This window comes from Mustelus asterias, chromosome 6, assembly GCF_964213995.1.
Source record: "Mustelus asterias chromosome 6, sMusAst1.hap1.1, whole genome shotgun sequence".
NCBI classification, from domain to species: Eukaryota; Metazoa; Chordata; class Chondrichthyes; order Carcharhiniformes; family Triakidae; genus Mustelus; species Mustelus asterias.
This window is the reverse complement of record NC_135806.1, coordinates 107,230,319-107,253,233: the sequence shown is the minus strand read 5'-3', so window position 1 is coordinate 107,253,233 and position 22,915 is coordinate 107,230,319. Positions and strand designations below refer to the sequence as shown.

The window sequence follows — 22,915 nt, the reverse complement described above, 5'->3', positions numbered from 1 at the left end:
TTCCCCATAACCCCTGATCCCCTTATTAATCAAGAACCTATCTATCTCTGTCTTAAAGACACTCAATGACCTGGCCTCCACCGCCTTCTGTGGCAAAGAGTTCCACAGATTCACCACTCTCTGGCTGAAAAAATTCCTCTTCATCTCTGTTTTAAAGGATCTTCCCTTGAGCCTGAGGTTGTGCCCTCTGGTTCTAGTTTTCCCTACTAGTGGAAACATCCTCTCCACGTCCACTCTATCCCGGCTTCGCAGTATCCTGTAAGTTTCAATAAGATCCCCCCTCATCCTTCTAAACTCCAACGAGTACAGACCCAGAGTCCTCAACTGTTCCTCATATGACAAGCTCTTAATTCCAGTGATCATTCTTGTGAACCTCCTCTGACCCTTTCCAAGGCCAGCACACCCTTTCTTAGATATGGGGCCCAAAACTGCTCTCAATACTCCAAATGGGGTCTGACAAGATCTTTATACAGCCTCAGTAGTACATCCCTGCTCTTATATTCTAGCCCTCTCGACACGAATGCTAACATTGAATTTTACTTCCTAACTGCTGACTGAACCTGCACATTAACCTTGAGAGAATCTTGAACAATGACTCCCAAGTCCCTTTATGTTTCTGATTTCCTAAACATTTTCCCATTTAGAAAATATGCTTCCATTCCTCCTCCAAAGTACATAACCTCACACTTTTCCCATCTGCCACTTCTTTGCCCACTCTCCTAACCTGTCCAAGTCCTTCTGCAGCCCCCCTGCTTCCTCAATACTACCTGTACCCCTATATATTTTTGTATCATCTGCAAACTTAATGACAGTGCCTTCAGTTCCTCCTTCCAAATCGTCAACGTGTATTGTGAAAAGTTGTGGTCCCAGCATTGATCCCTGAGGTATACCACTAGTCATCAGCTGTCATCCTGAAAAAGACCCCTTTATCCCCACTCTCTGCCTTCTGCCAGTCAACCAATCCTCTATCCATGGCAGGGTCTTATCCTTAGGATGAAAAGGATGAAAAAGATCCAGGAATGTTAGATTTGAAATCAATGTCCAGCCAATGCAAAGCAGTATTCAGCAAAATCACTAGTGTCACTATACTCCTTATATACTTATGACTACATGACCAAATTCCACTCCAGCTCCATTTTCAAGTTTGCTGATGACACCACCGTAGTGGGTCAGATCTCAAACAATGACGAGAAACAGAGTAAAGAGATAAAGAATCTGGTGAACTGGTGTGATGACGTTAATCTCTCCCTCAATGTCAACAAAACGAAGGAGGTAGTCATCGACTTCAGGAAACGTCGTGGAGGACATCCCCTGTCTATATCAACAATGATGAAGTGGAAATGGTCGAGAACTTCAAGTTTCTAGGTTTCAGATCACCAACAATCTGTCCTGGTCTCTGCATGCCGACACGATAGTTAAGAAAGCCCACCAACGCTTCTACTTTCTCAAAAAGCTAAGGAAATTCGGCATGTCCACTACGACTCTCAAATTTTTACAGATGCACCATAGAAAGCATCCTTTCTGGATGTATCACAGCTTGGTATGGCTCCAGCTCTGACCAAGACCGCAAGAAACTACAAAGGGTCATGAACGTAGCCCAGTCCATCACGCAAACCAGCCTCTCATCCATTGACTCCGTCTACACTTCATGCCACCTTGGAAAAGCAGTCAACATAATTAATGACCCCACGCACCCCAGACATACTCTCTTTCATCAGGAAAAAAATTCAAAAGCCTGAGAACACATACCAACCGATTTAAGATCAGCTTCAGCTGCCATCAAACTTTTGAATGGACCTATCATATATTAAGCTGATCTATCTGTAACTGCAACACTCTATTCTGCACCCTATCCTTTCCTTCTCCCCTATGAACATTGATTTGTCCGTATAGCACGCAAGAAACTATTTTTCACTGTAATCCAATACATGTGACAAAAATGAATCAAATCAAAGTCATTTACTGCAAATAAGGAGGTTATTCAGCCCATCCAGTCTCTGCTGGCCCTTTATGGCGCAATTCAGTCAGTCTCATTCCTCTACTCTATCCCTTTATTTCCTTCAAGTGTCCATCCAATTTCCTTTTGAAATCATTGATCATGTCTGTTCCACCACCCACATACACAATGAATTCCAGGACATTACCACTAGCTGCATTAAAAAACGTTCTACCTAACATCTCCTTGCATCTCTTGCCCAAAACCTTAAATCCGTGTCCTCTACTCCTTGTACCATTAGCTAATGGCAACAGTTTTTTCCTCTCTATCTTATCTGGATATTTCATAATCTTGTACACCTTTATCAATCTCCCCTTGATTTCCTTTGCTCCAAGGAAAACAGCCCCACTTACATACAAACATAAAATTAAGAGCAGCGGGCCATTGGTCTGCTCTGCCATTCAGTAAGATCATGGCTGATCAGATTATGACTTCAATTCCACATTCTGCCTTCTCCTCTCATCATAGGTCTCAGTCAAGTGAACTTTCTTATCAGTTGAGTGAACCTTCTCCAATCTAACCTTGTAATTCCCTCATCCCTGGAACGATTCTGATAAATCCCCTTCGCGCTGTCTCATGGACCCTCGCATCCTTCCTAAAGTGTAGCACTATATATTTAAAGCTGTAGAATACAAGGTAGCGTGAGTCGTCATCACACTAGACAATGTTTTAGCCTAATCACACTTTGAGCATTCTATCCACTTCTGGTCATTATGTCACAAGGGAGACAAAGAATGCTCATGTGGATGATCCCAGTCTAAAAGATCTCTGATGGAAAAGGGCTACAAAACCTGCGCTCTTTGGTCTTGCATTGAAGTGTCAGCCTACATTGTGCTGAGGCTCCCTATGAAGGCTTAAATTCTCAACTTAACTCTGATGAGAGAGATACAACTAACACACAAAATGGACTCCTGGATACTATAAATAGAAAGGAAAATCCTGGTTTTAGATAATCAACTTGTGCCCTTTAGGATCTTTCAAGATGGATAAACTGGGGTGGGCTGAATGATTTGTCTTGTTCATCATTGTCTTGTGAAGTGTTTTGCTATAAATGATTATTTGACCAGCTTGAAGTATTCATCAGATATTTAGTCACTTATTATGGTTTTAATAATTGATTAAGAGTCTAAATCTGTTTATTTCTTTCATTTGACAGTTAAATGATAAAGAGGAAGCTCTGGCACATCAGCGGAAGGTTAGCTACATGTTGGCCCGAAGTGTTGAGGAACAAGAACGAAATCACTCGAAGGACACTCCAACTATTGAAAGATCTGAACCTGATCATTGTCAAAAAAGATGGCACAAGTTAAAAAATATATCTTGCTCATCATTTGATAAAAATCAAAGTGAACACAGAACTGTTTTGAGGACAAACTCTTCCCCAGCAGGTTACTTTATGGGCAGTTGAGAATTTATAAAAATGCTGATTTTGTGGCAAGAAGTTTATTGGGACAAGATGATGAATGTCACTGTAGCAAACAGAAACTTGACTTTGAATGACTTCTGTTCATAAAGTGTCAAAAAGGCAACTTTTCAAAAGGAACGTTATGTTATATCTATTGTTTAAATTAATTTGTAAGTATCCTTTTAAAAATGGACTGCTTAAGTCATTAATTTCATTTCCCTTTTACTGAAATGTTGATCATCCAATTTGTTTACATGGTTTAGTTTGCCTTGGAAAATTAGTATGTGAGTGACTTACCAAATCTAAACATATTACAGCATTTAATGTACAAATGTTTATGGATATAATTTAGCACTGATGTTTCTTGACTTTTAAATGACATTTAATTTATAACCCCAATGAGGATTACAAGTTAAACTAAATTATCAAACTGACAACGGTCTAGCCAGACCACACCTTGAGTAATGTTCCGTTCTGGTCATCAAGACACCGAGAAGCAGTGCAGGGAATTGCCGTACAGATAACCCTAATCTTGCAGGTCATGAAAAAAATTGGGCTGTTCAGCCTTGAAAGAGTCTCCTGGGAGATGATTTTTTAAAAGTTTTATAGCATTATAAAAGGTAAATCTGGAAAATTATTTCAGATTAAATTGCAAGTGAAAGATGCAGGTGAAAAACAAATTTAGAATTGGTATCAGAAAATCTTCCATCACACAAAATAAATCATTTGTACTTTACATCAGCTATCATGCTACATCCCAAAATACTTGCCAATGAATTATTTGTTGAGTGTTATTTAAGTAAACGCAACAGCTGGTATACAAACCGAGGTCCCCCAGACAACAATCAAATAAATGATCAGTTTTTGCTAATATTTTGAGGCGAATTCCCCAGTTTTGCTTCAAATTAAACTTTGGGATCATCTTGTCCATTTTAACCTTATCTGAAATTACCTTGTGTCATATAACCGCAACAAGGAATTTGATTTGCAAAAATGGTCCAGATAGAACTTTAGGAAAAGAAAGTTGGGAGTGTCAGGCCTTGCCTAGATGCAATTTGATAAATTGTACTTGTGTCATAGAGGTTGCAAATCATGGGAGAATAATGTTATAATAATGAGAATAATTGGCAAGTATATTTTTTTTAAAACTGCAGTTTATATGGATAGATTACCTAATTTGCTGATTTGGGAAAATACAGCATAATATGAAATAAAACTTTCTATTGCCAATGTCTTTTACTTTTCACTGATAAAATTGTATCTTTTAGCTATGCATTTCCTCACCCCCATCAAATCAAATAACATCAAATTACAAAAGCTCTGCTGGAGAATAGACAGTAGGTGTGGCATCAGACCTAGTCTAATTTAATTTTCCTCGTCACATTTTGCATTATGTAATATTTCCTGTCATTTCCTCATTCGGAAATGTTAGAGAGTTCATGGTAACAGGTAAGAGATAGAAAAATTAAGTTTAAGGTGAGAACTCTCACTGTATTAAGGTTTATTACAACTAAATGATCAATTAAAAAAATGGCAGACTGGTGCAGAAGGTGAAGTCGCATGGGATCAGAGGTGAGCTGGTAAGGTGGATCAAGAACTGGCTCGGTCAAAGAAGACAGAGAGTAGCAGTGGAAGGGTGCGTTTTTGAATGGAGGACTGTGACAAATGATGTTCCTCAGGGATCAGTGCTGGGACCTTTGCTGTTTGTAATACATATAAATGATTTGGAGGAAAATGTTTGGAGGAACTGGTTTGATTAGTAAGTTTGCAGACGACACAAAGGTTGGTGGACTTGCAGATAGCGATGAGGACAGATGGAGGGCAGATGGAGTTTAATCTGGACAAATGTGAGGTAATGCATTTTGGAAGGTCTAATGCAGATAGGAAATATACAGTAGATGGCAGAACCCTTAAGAGTATTGATAGGCAGAGAGAACTGGATGTACAGGTACACAGGTCACAAAGTGGCAACGGAGGTGGAGAAGGTAGTCAAGAAGGCATATGGCATGCTTGCCTTCATCGGTCGGGGCATTGAGTTTAAAAATTGGCAAGTCACGTTGCAGCTTTATAGAACCTTAGTTAGGCCACACTTGGAATATAGTGTTCAATTCTGGTTGCCACACTACCAGAAGGAAGTGGAGGCTTTGGAGAGGGTACAGAAAAGATTTACCAGGATGTTGCCTGGTATGAAGGGCATTAGCTATGAGGAGAGGTTGGAGAAACTTGGTTTGTTCTCACTGGAACGACGGAGGTTGAGGGGCGACCTGATAGAAGTCTACAAGATTGTGAGAGGCATGGACAGAGTGGATAGTCAGAAGCTTTTTCCCAGGGTGGAAGAGTCAATTACTAGGGGGCACAGGTTTAAGGGGCAAGGTTTAAAGGAGATATACAGGGTAAGGTTTAAAGGAGATGTATGACGCAAGCTTTTTACACAGAGGGTGGTGGGTGTCTGGAACTCGCTGCCAGGGGGAAGTAGTGGAAGCAGATACGATAGTGACTTTTAAGGGGCATCTTGACAAATACATGAATAGAATGGGAATGGAGGGATATGGTGCCCGGAAGGGTAGGGAGTTTTAGTTCAGTCAGGCAGCATGGTCGGTGCAGGCTTGGAGGGCTGAAAAGCCTGTTCCTGTGCTGTAATTTTCTTTTTTATATGCAGCCTAATTGTAATCAGCTTGTAACTATGGCTAGCCCACTGCCTCAAAGGTCTTTCTCCTACATTAACAATGTAAACACATTTTGAAGTGACAGATTAAACGCACGGAACAAATCTTTTTAATTCCTTTCCTCAAGATTTCTTAGGAAGTGGAAGCTTTGGAGAGAGTGCAAAGAAGGTTCACCAGGATGTTGCCTGGTCTCGAAGGCGTTGGCTATAAGGAGAGGTTGAATAAACTATGATTGTTTTCTCTGGAAAGACAGAGACTGAGGGGAGACCTGATAGAGGTCTACAAAATTATGAGGCATAGATGGGGTAGATGGCCAAAGGCTTTTTCCCAGGGTGGAAGTGTCAATTACAAGGGGGCACAGGTTCAAGGTGAGGGGAAAAGTTTCAGGGAGATGTGTGGGGAAGTTTTTTACACAGAGTGGTGGATGCCTGGAACTCGCTGCCAGAGAAGGTGGTGGAAGCAGGCACATCAGCAACGTTTAAGAGGCATCTGGATGGGTACATGAATAGGGAGGGAATAGAGGAATATGGATCAACTAAGGGCAGGGTTTTTTTTTAGTTTAGTTAGGGCATCATGATTGGCACTGGTTTTGTGGGTCGAAGGGCCTGTTCCTGTGCTGCACTTTTCTTTAAAAAACGCTCACCTGATGAAGGAGCAGGGCTCCGAAAGTTCGTGCTACCAAATAAACCTGTTGGACTTTAACCTGGTGTTGTGAGACTTCTTACTGTGCCCACCCCAGTCCAACATCGGCATCTCCACATCATATACTTTTCTTTGAATATGATAAAACCTTGAATTTGTAAATGACCATAACAGTGATCTTGTATTCTAGCTAGTTTTTTTGTGAAAATGTTACCTGTGTGTCTTGAAATTTAGATGGTTTGTGATGTTCAACAAATTTTGCTGTCAGAGGCAGGAATTTAAGTTAAAGAAGAGTTTTTTTCCTCACCTTGTTTCTACCAATTCTGCATTTGTGTTTTTTGTTTGACTGCTAATTCTCGTTCTGCAACTTTGTCAACCTTCATATTACCCTCACCTGTCTTCACTCCCAAATTCCAGCCACTTAACATCCACCTCCATAAATTCCAAATTGTTCAAATTACCACTTGCATCGATTTTCACATGAAGTTGGACTCATCCATGACCTTGTCTTACTAACGTATACTGGTACTCCATTACCTAATGCATTGAATTTAAAGTCATTGTCCTTGCCTATAAATTCTTAGATGGACTTTCTCCATCCTACCTCTACGATCTTTCTGCTTATTTTGATCTCCAGTCATCTGGCTGATTTCCTGAATATCCTCCCCCCTCCAGCTACCATCTCCATTTCTTCTTTGGCGACTAGCTTTAAGCAAAATTGCCCTACTTCCTGGAACTGCCCATCCAACCTCCTTTACCTCTACCTCCTTCTCCTTTTGAAAACCTCTAAACTTGTTTTTTTTTGACCAACCTTTTGGTATTCTCCGAACCATCCTGCAACGGCTGAGTTGCTGATCCCCTTCTACTCAGTGAAGTACCTCAGGACAGTCAAGTTATAGAAGGTATTCATTCTGCTACATGCAAGGCCTTTTCTCTTGCCTATGCAAGCATACTGCAGCAGCTCAAGCAATGCCTTCACCATCAGCTGAGAAGTATCCCAACAATCCATAAATAAAAAGCAAAATACTGCAGATGCTGGAAATATGAAATAAAAACCAAAAATCCTGGAAAAACACAGCAGGTCCTGCAGCACCTGTGGCGAGAGAAACAGAGTTGATGTTTCGAGTCCAAATGACTCTTCATTTAAGAGTCACTTTCAGTTTTTATTTATCCCAAGAATCCATCATTGAGGTACAATGACAGCATAAATGTGTAAAACTGTTTTGAATCATTGATACATGATGATTTGATCACTACCAGTAATTTTTTTATACTGCAATTACTGTTTCTATTGGTCTAGGAATGAATATAGGTTGTGGTACTCAAATTCAGCATCAGTAGAGAAAGGCCATTAGGTTCCAGGTTGGCCTTTAGGACAGACAAAGTGTACTGTAATTGTTTCACACCAAGTATTGTGGATCTTCAGACTTTTCTATCCAGGAGAGTTGTGGATGCTCAGTTGTTGAGTATATTTGAGACAAAAGGTCAATTGATTTGGGACAACAGAACATTGATCAGGATGACTATCCACATATTTGCATAATAATGTGGGAAAAATGTGGCATCATGTGACACAAAAGTAAAATACTGTAGTTCCTAGAAGTTTGGGGGGAAAAAGAAAATGCTGGAGTTCTCAACAGGTCAGACACCATTTGTGGAGCAAAAATAATTTACATTTCAGGTCTCACCTTTTGTTAGATCTGGCCTTTCTTTTAAGCAGCACCATTCATTATTGCAAATCTCTCCTGGACCATAATTTAATCCTTTGCCTTATCTGGTGTTTTAACCTTTATGCATGAAGGATTGCAAGTTTTAACAACTCATACATACCCACGTACCTCCAGATCCTTCTTATCCCTGCCTTCTTCAACCCATTCTGATGATAGGTCACAGAGCTAAAAAGTTAACTGTTTCCACAAATGCTGGGTGAGTAGCATTTCCAGCATTTTCTGTTTTTGCTACAGCACAGAGTGATGTATGTTTTAGAACTATGAAAATGAAATGTACACCAGACACAAACAGCTTCTAATATTACAAACTTGATGCTGTACTCTGAAGGTGCAACACCCATACACAATTGCCATAAGATGGGGCAAGTATGCAAGAAGAATGACGCTGCAAAAATGCCTGAAATTGTACCATAAGGAGCCAATGCCTTTGGGTGGAAAAAATTGCAACAAACGGATGAGTAAAGTGTTGATTGAAACTATTTACTCCTGTGTAAGGAATATGGAGTCTGACATTCCTGTTCTGTTATTGAAGGTTAGCCAATGTGTTAATCACCTAATTTTTGCTGGTCTCAATGTCAGTGTTATATAACCAACCTTAGTAATTGGTTCACCCCAAAATAATATAATAAACCTTGAGCTGAATTTTGAAGATACATCTTTCCCAAAGGAGATAAGTCAAGTCACTGTAGTTCAGTCATCTTTTCATTGATGGTGAGGAAACTTCTAGAGAAAATCTGGGTAAAATTAATGGTCACTTGGAATAACATCAGTTAATAAATGAAAAGTAATGTAGATTTGTCTGATGCAAATCTGATAGGATTTATCAATGAAATAAGAGATAGTCAATGAGTAATGTACGTGATACAAACATGGACTTTCAAGAGGCACTTGATAATGGGTCATGTAATAGACTTAACCAAAAGTGAAAGTGCTGGAAAATCACAGCAGGTCTGGCAGCATCTGTAAGGAGAGAAAAAAGAGCTGACATTTTGAGTCCAAATGACCCTTTGTCAAAGCTGTCCAACACACAGCTTTGTTTGTTGGGAGGGGGTGGGGGGGGGGGGGGGTGGGGTGGGGTGGGGGGTAGACATACAGAAATCCTGTCGGAGAGAAGAGCAGTATTTCTTCAGGTTAGGCATTCCTGGAAGCGAGGTGGCAGTGAGTTAAACAGTGGATAAAAGTAAATTACTGCAGGTGCTGGAATCTGAAACCAAAAGAGAAAGTACTGGAAAATCTCAGCCGGTCTAGCAGCATCTCTAAGGAGAGAAAAAAGAGATGACATCTCGAGTCCAGATGACCCTTTGTCAGAGTTTTGACAAAGGGTCATCTGGACTCAACTTTTTTTCTTTTTTCTCTCCTTACAGATGCTGCCAGACCTGCTGAGATTTTCCAGCACTTTCTCTTTTGGTTTCAGATTCCAGCATCCGCAGTAATTTGCTTTTATCATGTAATAAGACTTATTGTGTAAAATCCAGTCCTATGGGATTAAAGAGGAAATTGGCTAAGGAGCAGAATACAGAGAATCAAATTGAACAATCATTCACATTAGGTATACTGTATTTGATTTGATTTATTATTGTCACGTATTAAAATAGAGAAAAGTATTGTTTCTTGCGTGCTATACAAAGCATACTGTTCATCGAGAAGGAAATGAGAGAGTGCAGAACGTAGTGTTAGTCATAGCTAGGTGTAAAGAAAGATCACTTAATGCAAGGTAAGTCCATTCAAAAGTCTGACAGCAGCAGGGAAGAAGCTGTTGAGTTGGTTGGTATGTGACCTCAGACTTTTGTATCTTTTCCCCGATGGAAGAAGGTGGACGAGACAATGTCTGGGGTGCGTGGGGCCCTTAATTATGCTGGCTGCTTTGCTGAGGTAGCGGGAAGTGTAGACAGAGTCAATGGATTGGAGGCTGGTTTGCGTGATGGATTGGGCTATGTTCACGACCTTTTGTAGTTCCTTGCGGTATATGGTGGTGCTTCTGCGAAGGTCAGTACTAAGATCACTATTCTATTTGATGTACGTATATAAATGACCTGAATTGGACATGGTTTATTGTTGGGTTACCAACTCTGGTTGAATAAATTCATGGAGGTTTCACGAAATGACAAAAACTATTTTGTGCTCACATTCTCATCTTTAGTTGGTGCCAAGTCCATCCTCTGCCTGCGTACCATCAATTCCCAATTTCATTTTCAATTGGAAAGTGAAAAAAACTCTTCATTCCCCAATTCTTGACTCAATTAAACAACTGTGTTTCCCAGTTCTAATGTTTTTGTGAATAATGGATGAACATCTGTTCCAAGAAAATGCAAATAACACATTTCTATGGTTTTTCTCCAGGGTTGCTCGCAGCAGTGAACTTGGCTTCAATTGCTGGAGAGTCCAGGCCAATCCTGAGATGTTGGCAACCCTCCATCTGAATCTGAGTAGGGAAGTGTGTATGAGGGCAGCAGCGCTGATCCCCACTTCCAGCAGCAAGAAGATTCTGTAGATGTGGATCATATGTTTCTCTCTGTAGATGCTGCCAGACCGACTGCATTTATCCAACATTTTCTGTTTTTAGTTCAGATTTCCAGCTTCTGCAGTATTTTGCTTTTATAAGGTGTTTAAGTGTATTTATTACTGTCACAAGTAGGCTTACATTAACACTGCAATGAAGTTGCTGTGAAAATCCCTTAGATGCCACACTCTGGCGCCTGTTTGGGTACACTGAGGAAGAATTTAGCATAACCAATGCACCTAACCAGCACGTCTTTTGGACTGTGGGAGGAAACCGGAGCACCCGGAGGAAACACACGCAGACAGGGGCAGAACGTGCAAACTCCACACAGTGCCCAAACTGGGAATTGAATCTGGGTCCCTGCCACTGTGAGGCAGTGCTAGCCACTGTGTCACCCAAGGTTCACTATGGCCTGTTTAACCCTTGAGTTGCCTCCTCTTTCAGCAACCCCAGCTCGACGAGGAAGAGTTGGGCGCTTGGCTTGAGTTCAGCAGGGCAGTGGGGAGGCTGGGCTGAGCCGTGACTGGGGCTCAGGCCGCGCCCGGTTTCCATGGTTACCCCTGACCTCACCGGGAGAGGTCAGCTGGTGCTGCTGCGCATGCGCACTGTGCCCGGCTCGAGGGGGGTTTCACCGCGGTTGGAAGGAGCTGAAGCTCGGACATGGTGAGTGAGTGAGTGCGGCCGCCTCCATCACTTGACAGCCGGCTCCGCTCCTCAGGCCTCGCCCTGCCCGGAGCAGCGTGGTAGCGGCAGCGAACTTAACCAGGCTCCGATTTACCGTCTCCGCTTCGGGAGAGAGGGGGTGGAATTAACCGGGCGCTCCGGCCTTTCCTTGGCGCAGCCCCGGACAGAGCTGGTTCCCCGGCCACCCTCCTCCCCGGGGCAGGCAGGCAGGCGGATCCAACCTCTCTGACTTTCCCCCTCCCCTCCTCCTCCTCCCGGTTATGGTTGCTGTTGGGTGTAGCCGGGGCGCTAACATCACCTCATCCCGCCTCTCCTCAACTCCACACAGGGGCCCGCGAGGGTAGTGAAGGGGGGGAAAACCTGGCCTTTTGTCTCCTACTTCGCCTCCACTTTAATTTTGAGCTCTGTTGAAAGGGGGTTGGTGCTTTATCAGAGATGGTGGGCTTGGCAGTGTTCTAAAGATACGGACTCGGCTTATCGGAGGGAGGTGTACTTTTGAGATATTTAGCTGTTATCAATTTACATTGGAGTTGGGGGTGGAGATTTGTACACGGTGCTTCACAGCGTCAGGGACCCCGGGTTCGATTCCCGGCTTGGGTCACTGTGTGGAGTCTGCACGTTCTCCCCGTGTCTGCGTGGGTTTCCTCCGGGTGTTCCGGTTTCCTCCCACATTCTGAAAGACGTGCTGGTTAGGTGCATGACCTGAACAAGCGCTGGTCTGTGGCGACTAGGGGAATTTCACAATAACTTCATTGCAGTGTTAATGTAAGCCTTACTTGTGACCAATAAATCAACTTTTTACTTTATTTTCTGCCCTGCAGCAAGTTTCTGTTCATTACTGTTATTCATGTTTCCTTAAACTGTAAACACCACCCCACTGTGTAACTATTTTCTGACTTTTGTTTCGCGTGAACATCCTGAATTACATCTAGAAGCACTACAATATAATTCTTATGTCACTGCGGGGAACAGTTTGAAATGAAGAATAAGCTAATCCATAAATTTCCTAGTATTTTTCCTATTTTCTTTCCCCATCCAAAGTCTTGGGAGAAACAAGGGCAGTAATTGCATAGGATCACGAGTGTTTCCACTGATAGGTTTGCCAAATAGAAATAGGGGCCCTAAATGACTGCAAAATGAATGTTATTCCAGGTCAAAACACACAAAATAATAGTTTGCCTTGTAGAGTCAAGAGTTCTACAGCACAATTAGAGTCTCTGTATGTGTGCCAGCCATCAAACACATATCCTAATCCCATTTTCCAGCATCAGAGGGTGGTGAATGTGTGGAATTTACTACCACAGAAAGTAGTTGAGGCCAAAACATAGTTCCATTTCAAGAAGAAATTGGATATAGTTCTTGGGGCTAAAGGGATCAAGAGATATGGAGGAGAAGGTGGCATCAGGATATTGAATTCGATGATTAGCCATGTTCAAAATGAATGGTGGAGCAGTCGCGAAGGGCTGAATGGCCTACTTCTGCTTAGAGTCATGGAGGTTTACAGCATGGAAACAGGCCCTTCGGCCCAACGTGTCCATGCCATGCCGCTCCTTTTTTTTAAGCTAGTCCCAATTGCCCGAGTTTGGCCCATGTTCCTGAATACCCGTTTGACCTGTGTAACTGTCTAAATGCTTTTTAAAAGCCAAAATTGTACCTGCCTCTACTACTACCTCTGGCAGCTTGTTCCAGACACTCACCCACCCTCTGTGTGAAAAATTGCCCCTCTGGACACTTTTGTATCTCTCACGTTAAACCTATGCCCTCCAGTTTTAGACTTCCCTACCTTTGGGAAAAGGTATTGATTATCTCGTTGATCTATGCCCCTCATTATTTTATAGATCTCTGTAAGATCACCCCTCAGCCTCCTACACTCCAGAGAAAAAAGTCCAAGTCTATCCAGCCTCTCCTTATAACTCAAACCACCAAGTCCTGGTAGCATCCTAGTAAATTTCTTTCTGCACTCTTTCTAGTTTAATAATATCCTTCCTATAATAGGGTGACCAGAACTGTACACAGTATTCCAAGTGTGGCCTTAACAATGCCTTGTATAACTTCAACAAAACATCCCTGTATTCAATGTTCTGACCAAAACAACAACTGTATTCAATGTTCTGACCAATGAAACCAAGCATGCCGAATGCCGCCTTCACCATCGTGTCCACTTGTGACTCCACTTTCAAGGAGCTATGAACATGTACCCCCAGATCTCTTTGTTCTATACCTGTCCAAGGGCACAGTTGATGCCTTCCATGCCTGTTGGGCACCGCAGGGACTGGGGTGTATTATTGACCCCTTTAATCACATTTTAATTTGATGTTTTAAGTTTCCTTTCCGCTTTGTCTTTTATTTCAGGCGGTTCCCTTCCTTTTAGGGAGTTGCCCCTCTTGAGCTGTCCTTAAGTTCATTTGATTTCGTTCATTTGGTTGGGCAAGAAAAGAGTTCCCCAAGTCTTACCATTAATTGAGTAAGTCCTGCCCTTGTTCGTTCTACCAAAATGCATCACCTCACATTTATCTAAATTAAACTCCATCTGCCATTCGTCAGCCCACTGACCCAATTGATCAAGATCCCATTGCAATCCTAGATAACCTTCTTCACTGTCCACTATGCCACCAATCTTGGTGTCATCTGCAAACTTACTAACCATGCCTCCTATATTCTCATCCAAATCATTAATTTAAATGACAAATAAAAGTGGACCCAGCACCGATCCCTGAGGCACACCGCTGGTCATGGGGCTGGTTTGGAAAAACAACCCTCTACAACCACACTCTGGCTTCTGTCATCAAGTCTCACAACACCAGGTTAAAGTCCAACAAGTTTATTTGGTAGCAAATACCATAAGCTTTCGGAGCGCCGCTCCTTCGTCAGATGGAGTGGAAATGTGCTCTCAAACAGTCCACAGAGACACAAAATCAAGTTACAGAATACTAATTAGAATGCGAATCCCTACAACCAGCCAGGTCTTAAAGGTACAGACAATGTGGGTGGAGGGAGCATTGAACAAAGGTTAAAGAGATGTGTATTGTCTCCAGACAGAACAGCTAGGACAGCTTGCCCCCTGGACTTGCAGAATCTCACTAGCTGTTCTGTCTGGAGACTAAACACAGGTTAAAGAGATGTGTATTATGCTCCCTCCACCCACATTGTCTGTACCTTTAAGACCTGGCTGGCTGTAGGGATTCGCATTCTAATTAGTATTCTGTAACTTGATTTTGTGTCTCTGTGCACTGTTTGAGAGCACATTTCCACTCCATCTGACGAAGGAGCAGCGCTCCGAAAGCTTATGGTATTTGCTACCAAATAAACCTGTTGGACTTTAACCTGGTGTTGTGAGACTTCTTACTGTGTTCACCCCAGTCCAGCGCCGGCATCTCCACATTCTGTCATCAAGCCAATTTTGTATCCATTTAGCTACCTCACCCTGGATCCCGTGAGATTTAACCTTGTGCAATAGCCTATCATGCGGTACCTTGTCAAAGGCCTTGCTAAAGTCCATGTAGACAACATTAACTGCACTGTCCTCATCTACCTTCTTGGTTACCCCTTCAAAAAACTCTATCAAATTTGTGAGGCATGATTTTCCATTGACAAAGCCATGCTGACTGTCCTTAATCAGTCCTTGTGTCTTTAAATTCCTGTTGATCCTGTCTCTCAAAATACCTTCTAACAACTTACCCACTACAGATGTGAGGCTCACCGGCCTGTAGTTCCCAGGCTTTTCCCTGCAGCCCATTTTAAACAAATGTTTGCTACCCTCCAATCTTGGGGCACCTCCCCTGTGACTATCGATGATTCAAATATCTCTGCTAGGGGACCGCAATTTCCTCCCTAGCCTCCCATAATGTCCTGGGATATACTTCATCAGGTCCCGGGGATTTACCTTGATGCGCAGATGTTTGCAGATGACTTCCAGCACCACCACCTCTGTAATATGTACACTCCTCAAGATATCACTATTTATTTCCCCAAGTTCCATCCATGCTTTTCTCAACAGGAATACTGATGAGAAATATTCATTTAGGACCTCATCCATCTCTTGTGGATCTGCACATAGATGACCTTGTTGATCCTTAAGAGGCCCTACTCTCCCTAGAGAGAGAATTTTTATGTAGGCTATTGGTTTTATTTGCTTCATATTTCAGTCTTTGAGAAAATGGACGGTTTTTTCTCCATTTTCCAAATATTAACAATGCAATTTAAAGTTTATTCCATTTATTATTTGCTTGTTTTATACATTGTAGGTTTTATAAATTGTTCATCCTTGATTTACCCTTCCCTACTATCCAGCAGTGGCAGTTTTTAAATAATTTTACTTGTTTATCAGGTTTTGGATTATTTCACTAACGTTTTTAAAGTCCCACTTTTTGCTTCCTTTTGAGTTTTTTGTTCTTCAGTAAATTCAGATTAATCTTGTCAGTAACAAAATTCATTTGAATAATCAGCACAGATCATTGGCAGGGGCAAAAACAGAAAATGCTGTAAAATCTCAGCAGGTCTGACAGCATCTGCGGAGAGAGAACAGAGCTAACGTTTTGAGTCTGATGACCCTTCATTATTGGTGGGGGGTTTGGTTAAGCATTTCTTTTGTCCTTTTTCCTACTTTTTGGTCGGCTTTTAATTTGTGAAATTGTGGATGTTACAAATGTACAAAAATTACATGTCTTTGTCCTGATTCTTTTTCCAGTTTTTTAAAAAGTCTATTACTTTTGAGTTACTTTTCCACTTGCATAATAAGTTAATATGACCCGTGTATGATGGAAATGCCGAGGAAACAGAAGCAAAGGCTTGCATTTATATAGGACCTATAACAACCTCATGTTGTCCCAAAACGGTTTACAGCCAATAAAGTACTTTTCAAGTGTTTACTGTTGCCATGTAAGAAGTGCAACATTTAACTACTTAAAACCTTAACCATGACCAAGAAAAGAACAGAATCCTTTATCAAAAATGCTACTCTGTTCATTCTTACAGGAGCACGAAGGCTTATTACTTGAATTATAAGTACCCAGAATGGACAGCTACTTTAAGTCAGCAGTTTGTGACCTGGACAAATTACTTGATGAATTTGAGCAAAATCCAGGTTGGTTGTATTTTTCCTTTCAGACATTTATTTTCCTCTTTTATTGAGTGTGCAGGCTGTTTTGGGGCCCGAAACTAATCTGATGCTTTGAGTTGTGCAAGAATAGTTCCGAGATGTGACTTTGAACTTTTCTGTTTTCCTCAGTGTTACTGCTTGGCATTTATTTTGATGATTCCTTGCAGTAATGTTGCAGAGGTTAAGAACTTGGGTGGGATGAACAAGCTGTTGTGCAACAATTTGGGAGTTTTTCCTCTTTGTGATATTGCCTGCAAATTTTAAGAATATTTGTGCTGAAGGATGAAATTTGTGATGTTTGTTTGTATAGGTTAAATTCTCCCAGACCAGGTACTGCATAGACCTATTGCAATGTAAAGCTTATTCATTGCTTAATCTCATTTAATTTTGGATTCTATTAGTCATCAAGTTGACTGCTTCCATTCCATTATTCTTTACTGGACTCAACCTGATGTGCCTGAGCTTTCCTGTAGTTAAACAGGCTGAAGGAATCTTCTGCCCTGCGAGTAATGGCTAAAAAGTATGTGAAGATGATGACTGTCTATGGAGGCTGAAATTGGATGCTTCTTTTTTCCTAATGCTCATTTCTCCGAACCCCTTGTAAGGAAGTGCTTGACCTCAACCCAGCACCTTTCTCAATGAGATGTGTCTGTTCAAAGTACTGTGCAATTCCTCCCCTTGCCACCACACACCACCCATCCAGTTCTGATGCTGGTTGTTGAGCAGCACTACGTTAGATTTATCTGAGTATGCATGACCATGTTCTTAACTACACAATTCATTTCGCTTCATGTAATCTGTGGTATCTTTTATTTGTTTAAAAGTTAAACTCATGTTTAAAAACTTCTTTAGCATTTGATAAGTGCATTTACTAATTCTTTCCCTAGGCGATTAAGCTGTTCATTCTTGGTACACTATTTCACATGTTTTGAAAATTTCCTGATTGTTAATTTTGTAATTTTAATTTTGGGATTTTGTCCTGATTTGTTTTAAAGATGAAAATGATTTTTGCAAGACAGCTGTAGGAGAACCCATCTCTTCAGACTATCCATCTCTTCAATCAAACTCCAAATATTTAACAGACTTGCCTGCATCCACTGCACAGACTACACTCAACACACTCTCATTTGATGCATCCGATAGTCGGCTTGAATCAGATTCATTGCCCTGCATTGCTGATCCTAGAGAAACTTCAACGTTGTCACAATCGCAAAAAACTCTAACAGAATTGGACTTGTTGTCTACTGTCGATAGCAGAGCATCTGGTGATCCTGAGCAGTTGAATCATAACAGAGGGAGTGGACCTATCTGTGACTTAATTAGTGACACTGAAAGTGTGACCCATGAAACAAATGTCCCTGAGGTTGATAATGAAGCTGAAATTGAACCCAGTGAGAACCAGGCCAGTGGCTCACTGCTGATAGATTTTACCCAGCCTTCTCCATTAGTTCCTGTTGGAGAATTGGTATGTTCAGGGGGAGAGAGTCTAGGAATTACAAGCCTATTGGAGTTGAATATATCCTTTCATAATAGCACAGGACCTGAGTCACAGCATCCAGGACACTTTGATGCAGAAATAAGGAACCAGGAATATACAATAGAGCACAAGAGTCTAGATGAACTCAACGATGATGAGCCTGAAAAGGAAGAAGTACATCTTGAACAATTGCCTCAGTCTGAACAAAGTGAAGAGTTTTCATTTGTTTCAAAACAAACCAAAGAAATCAGTTCTGGTGACACCACTGGATGCCACGATTGCACCAACAAAAGGCTAGAGCATCCTGACAGTTTGCCTGTTAATGTAAATTTGAACAATGTAGCCACTGTTGCATCCTGTGAGTCAGAGGATGCTGAAACAGGCTTAGAGGTTGAAAAGGAATTTTTAAAAGTAAGATATACGTGTAATGCCGGATTAACAAAAAATGCAAATAAGGCAGGTTATATGAATAACTCTACTAAATCTGCTGATTCTTTGCTGATTCCACTTCCTGGAGCAGACTCTGTCATAAACCCAGTAGACCCAGCGCAGGATTCACAGGTCAGCCCATCTCCAAAAAAATATAATGAAATGTTAGACTGTGACTTGGCCATGTGCATGATTAAAGACTCTGTTAAACTGAGCTCCAAACCATGTGATCAAGATCTGCCTTTTGTGGATGATACCAGTCAGAATTTGGAGTATAATGGTGATAGCTCTTCTGAGGAACCCATATGTTTTGAAGATGGAGAGAAGGCTGAGGAAAAGGATGAAACATATCCAAATAATGAGTGGATGCAACAGGAAAGAACTTTGATATCTTCAGGTACTCATGCAGAAACAGTAGCTAAACCACTTGAAGAGGTATTGAGTAATGTAAGTGACATGGAAGCAGGGTCAACTTACAAAGAATTTACAGCAGAGTTCTCTTTTATTAATGACATTGATCAAGATGGATTTGATATAAATGATATGTTGGTTAGTGACTCTGAGCTTGATGCCTTCTTAATGGAACAAAGTGATCCAAATTGCTTAAAAGATTCTATGGTAGGTCATTCAGTGCAAAGCTTTTCGGAGCCCACTACCAGCCAAACTGATTTGCTTAAAACAGATGGTTCTCTAAATCTACCTGAAGATGTTGTAACTGTTGGTGTAAGTCGTGGTCCTTGGGAAGAAGAAACCCCTAAATCAGCTGAGCATGAAAAAGGAAGGTTGACATTAAATACTGGGAGCACTCCATCCCCAATGGAAAATGGTTCAGTCAACCCTGCTGTAAATGAAGTGCTGTTTGGGATAACTCAAAAACCAGGCAGAACTAAAGATGGTCAGTCATTGTCCCTCACTGACCCTGATCATATAGCCAACTCTACACTTAATAATCAAATTAATTTTGGAGGTGCAAGACCCAAACTCAATTCTCAAGTCGGAATTCAACCAAATAGAAATCTAAATGATTCAGTTATTGATAATCCTAAGGATGCAACTGATGGTTTGGATCAGTGTACAGTGTATGTTGAATCAAAAGGTGCTGTTTCTGAAACAGTCCAAAGCCCATCCATTTCGAGCTCCACTTGTAATTATGGCATTTGTACAGAAGATGGGACACAAGTATTTGGACCATCATATGATTCGATTACACATGATTATGAAGGAATTGCAGATGAAGGTGTTGATGTCGCTGAACAGTTTATCAAAGATGTGGTTATACCTGGACAAAGCCAGCCACAATGGATACCAGATTCAGAAGCACCAAACTGTGCAAAATGCCAAGCTAGATTCACTTTCACAAAAAGGAGACATCACTGCAGAGCATGTGGAAAAGTAAGTTCTCTGTGTCAATTAATGCAATAGCAAGAATTTTTGTTTTCTTTTTTCAAGAGTTAATGTATCCAAGTTTGTTGATATGCTAAGTGGGAATGTAAGCTGTGAGGAAGATGGTGGCTGCAAGAAGATACAGGTCAAGTGAGTTGGCAGCAAGGTGACAGATGGCGTATAAGTGGAGAAGTGTGAGACTTTGGTAGTAAGTAACAGAAAAGCAGAATGTTATTTAAAAGGTGTGAAATTTCTAAATGTTGATTTTCAGAGGGACTTGGCATGCAGCATTGAATTGGAAGGCAAATGGCATGTAGGCCTTTTATTGCAAAGGGATTGGATTACAAGAATAAGGAATGCTTACTACAGTTGTTTAGGGTGGTATTGACGTCACTCTTGGGTACTCTGTGCAGTTTTGGTCTTTATATCTAAGGAAGGATTGCTTTGGAGGTGTTAATGAAATGACTCTAGATTAGCTCCTGGGATGAGAGGGATGTCCAGTGATAGGCTCAATTCATAGCCTGCGGAGTTTAGAAGAATGAGGTGATTTTATTGAAATGTATAAGATTCGAAAAAGGGAGAAGAAATAGAGGCTGTGTCCTCCTGCTGGATAAACTAGAACATGTGTCTCCAGATATGAGGTGATCATTTCGGACTAGAATAAAGAGAAATCACTCATGGTTATGAATATTTGGAAGGGGTATATTCCAGGCTGAGATCTTATTAAATGGCGGAACCGGCTCAAAAGAGCTGGATGGCTTATTCCTCTTTCTTATGTTGTTATGGTGATTGATGGATTTTTGGCATCTTAAGGAATCGAGGGATATGGGGAGCCAGTCAGAAAGTGGAGTTGAGGCAGAATATTGGCCTTGATTATATTGAATGGGAGAGCAGGCATATGGTCTATTTCTTAGGTAATTTTAATTTTACTGCCCTCCCCCTGTTGATTTAAAATGGTTCCCAACTAGTTGTTTTGTTTTCACCTGAAAATTGTTTGCCTTGCCAATCCATATGATGGTACGTTTTGAGTTTCATGACATTTGATTTGTGTTCACATCTTTCATAGAATCTTATAAACATTTTATAGCATAGAAGAAGATTGGGTCCATCATGTTCACGTCAACCAAAAATGATCTAAGCAGCCTAATGCTACTTTCCTATAGGTTACAGGGCTTTGAGTGCATATCCAAATATTTTGTATTTTTGCAATGAAGGTTTCTGTCTCTACCACCCTTTTTCTGGCAGTTGGACCCAGAACCCCACTGTCCTGTAGATGATAAAAATTTGCGCAACTCTTCTCTAATCCTTCTGTAAATTACTTTAAATCGCGCCCCTGATTATTCACCCTCTGTTAATGGAAATAGATCTTTCCTATCCACTTTATGAAGGCCCCTCAGATTTTAAGAATGTCGGTTAAATCTCCCCTTTGACTCCCCTGTCCAAAGAAACCAACCCCAACCTATTCATTCTTTTCTTATGGCTGAAATTCTCCATTCTTGACGATATCCTTGCAAATCTCACGTGCACTCTAATTTAATAACTTCCTTCCTGCAATGTGGTGATCAGATCATTTTCTAGTTATGGTCTAATGAGTGTTTTATGCAACTCCAGAATAACCTCCCTGTTCTTATATTTTTTGTCACGACAAAGGGAGGTATTTCTTATGCTATTCGAATCACCTTATCTATCTGTCCTGCGTTCAGAGGTCTGTAGACAAGTATTCCAAGTCTCTGTTTTTCTTAACGTTTCAATATCCTATCATTTATTGTGCATTCTGTTGCCTCTTTTACTCTCCCCAAGTGTATTATCACATGCTTCTCCTGAATGAATTCCTTTTGCCCCTTTTCTATCCACTTGCCAAGTCCATTGCTTTCTTCCTGCAGTCTACAGATTTGTTCCTTGCTAACAACTACATGGCCAATTTTTCAATCACGTGCAAACTTTTTAATCATGCTTTCTATATTTAAATCTAATCAGTAATATATATACCAGAGAGAAAAGGATATAGCACTGGGCCCTGCAGAACCCTATAGAAAACAGCCACTTTGAGCACCGCAGATCCCCAAGAGAAACTGCCTTTAGTCGCATAAACACCTGCTGATCGCTATCTTTTGCTCCTTGCCACTCAGCCGATTTTGGATTCTACTTGCTTTTAAATCCCTCTGCTATGTGGAACTTTTTTCAAAAATTATTTCATAGGATGTGGGTGTCACTAGCTAGGCCAGCATTTATTAGCCATCCCTAATTGCCCTCGAGGTGATGGTGAGCTGCCTTATTGAACCACTGCAGACCATATGATGTAGATACACACAATGCTGTTAGGGAGGATGTCCTAGGATTTTGATCCAACGGCAGTGAAGGAACACCAATATAGTTCCAAGTCAAGATGATGTGGGGATTGGAGGGGAAATCGCAAGTTCCCATGCATCAGCTGCCTTTGTCCTCTAAGGTGATAGAGATCGCAGGTTTGGGAGGTGCTGTCAAAAGTGAGTTGCTATTTTGTCAATGTTGTAAAAAACCTTGCTAAAATAAATGTAGACTGCATTGACCAAGCTACCCTCATCAACCATCCTTGTTGCTACCTCAAATTAAATCAAGTTAATCGGATATTGGATAAAGAGAAAAAGGGAGGCTTGTGGCAGACATGGAGGGCTCAAAGCAGCAGAAGCCCTCGAGTATAGAATGTGCAAGACGGAACTTAAAAAGGAAATTAGGAGAGTTAAAAGGGGATATGAAAGGATACTGGCAGGTGAAATAAAGAAAATCCCAAATTGTTTCAGAAGTACATTAAGGGTGAAATGATAACTAGGGAAAGAGTAGGGCCAATTGAAGACCACATGGTAATTTGTGTATGGAGCCGGAGGACGTAGGTAGGGTTCTAAATGAATATTTTCAGTGTTCACTG

General features: G+C 41.2%; 2 protein-coding genes across 5 annotated transcripts in view; both read left to right on the top strand.

Annotated features, from left to right (window-relative positions):
- The window catches only part of ccdc125 (coiled-coil domain containing 125), a 35,533-nt gene extending 30,898 nt beyond the window's left edge, over nucleotides 1-4,635 (top strand). For all 3 annotated transcript variants that reach the window (XM_078214862.1, XM_078214863.1, XM_078214864.1), the window contains exon 12: nucleotides 3,153-4,635. In XM_078214862.1, the coding sequence (XP_078070988.1) occupies nucleotides 3,153-3,404 (252 nt within the window). In that variant the 3' untranslated portion in view covers nucleotides 3,405-4,635. The remainder of the gene's footprint in view (nucleotides 1-3,152) is intronic.
- A 6,906-nt stretch (nucleotides 4,636-11,541) lies between these two features.
- The window catches only part of LOC144495036 (zinc finger FYVE domain-containing protein 16-like), a 76,253-nt gene continuing 64,879 nt past the window's right edge, over nucleotides 11,542-22,915 (top strand). For both annotated transcript variants that reach the window (XM_078214855.1, XM_078214854.1), the window contains exons 1-3: nucleotides 11,542-11,602; nucleotides 16,598-16,706; nucleotides 17,717-20,019. In XM_078214855.1, the coding sequence (XP_078070981.1) occupies nucleotides 16,637-16,706; nucleotides 17,717-20,019 (2,373 nt within the window). In that variant the 5' untranslated portion in view covers nucleotides 11,542-11,602; nucleotides 16,598-16,636. The remainder of the gene's footprint in view (nucleotides 11,603-16,597; nucleotides 16,707-17,716; nucleotides 20,020-22,915) is intronic.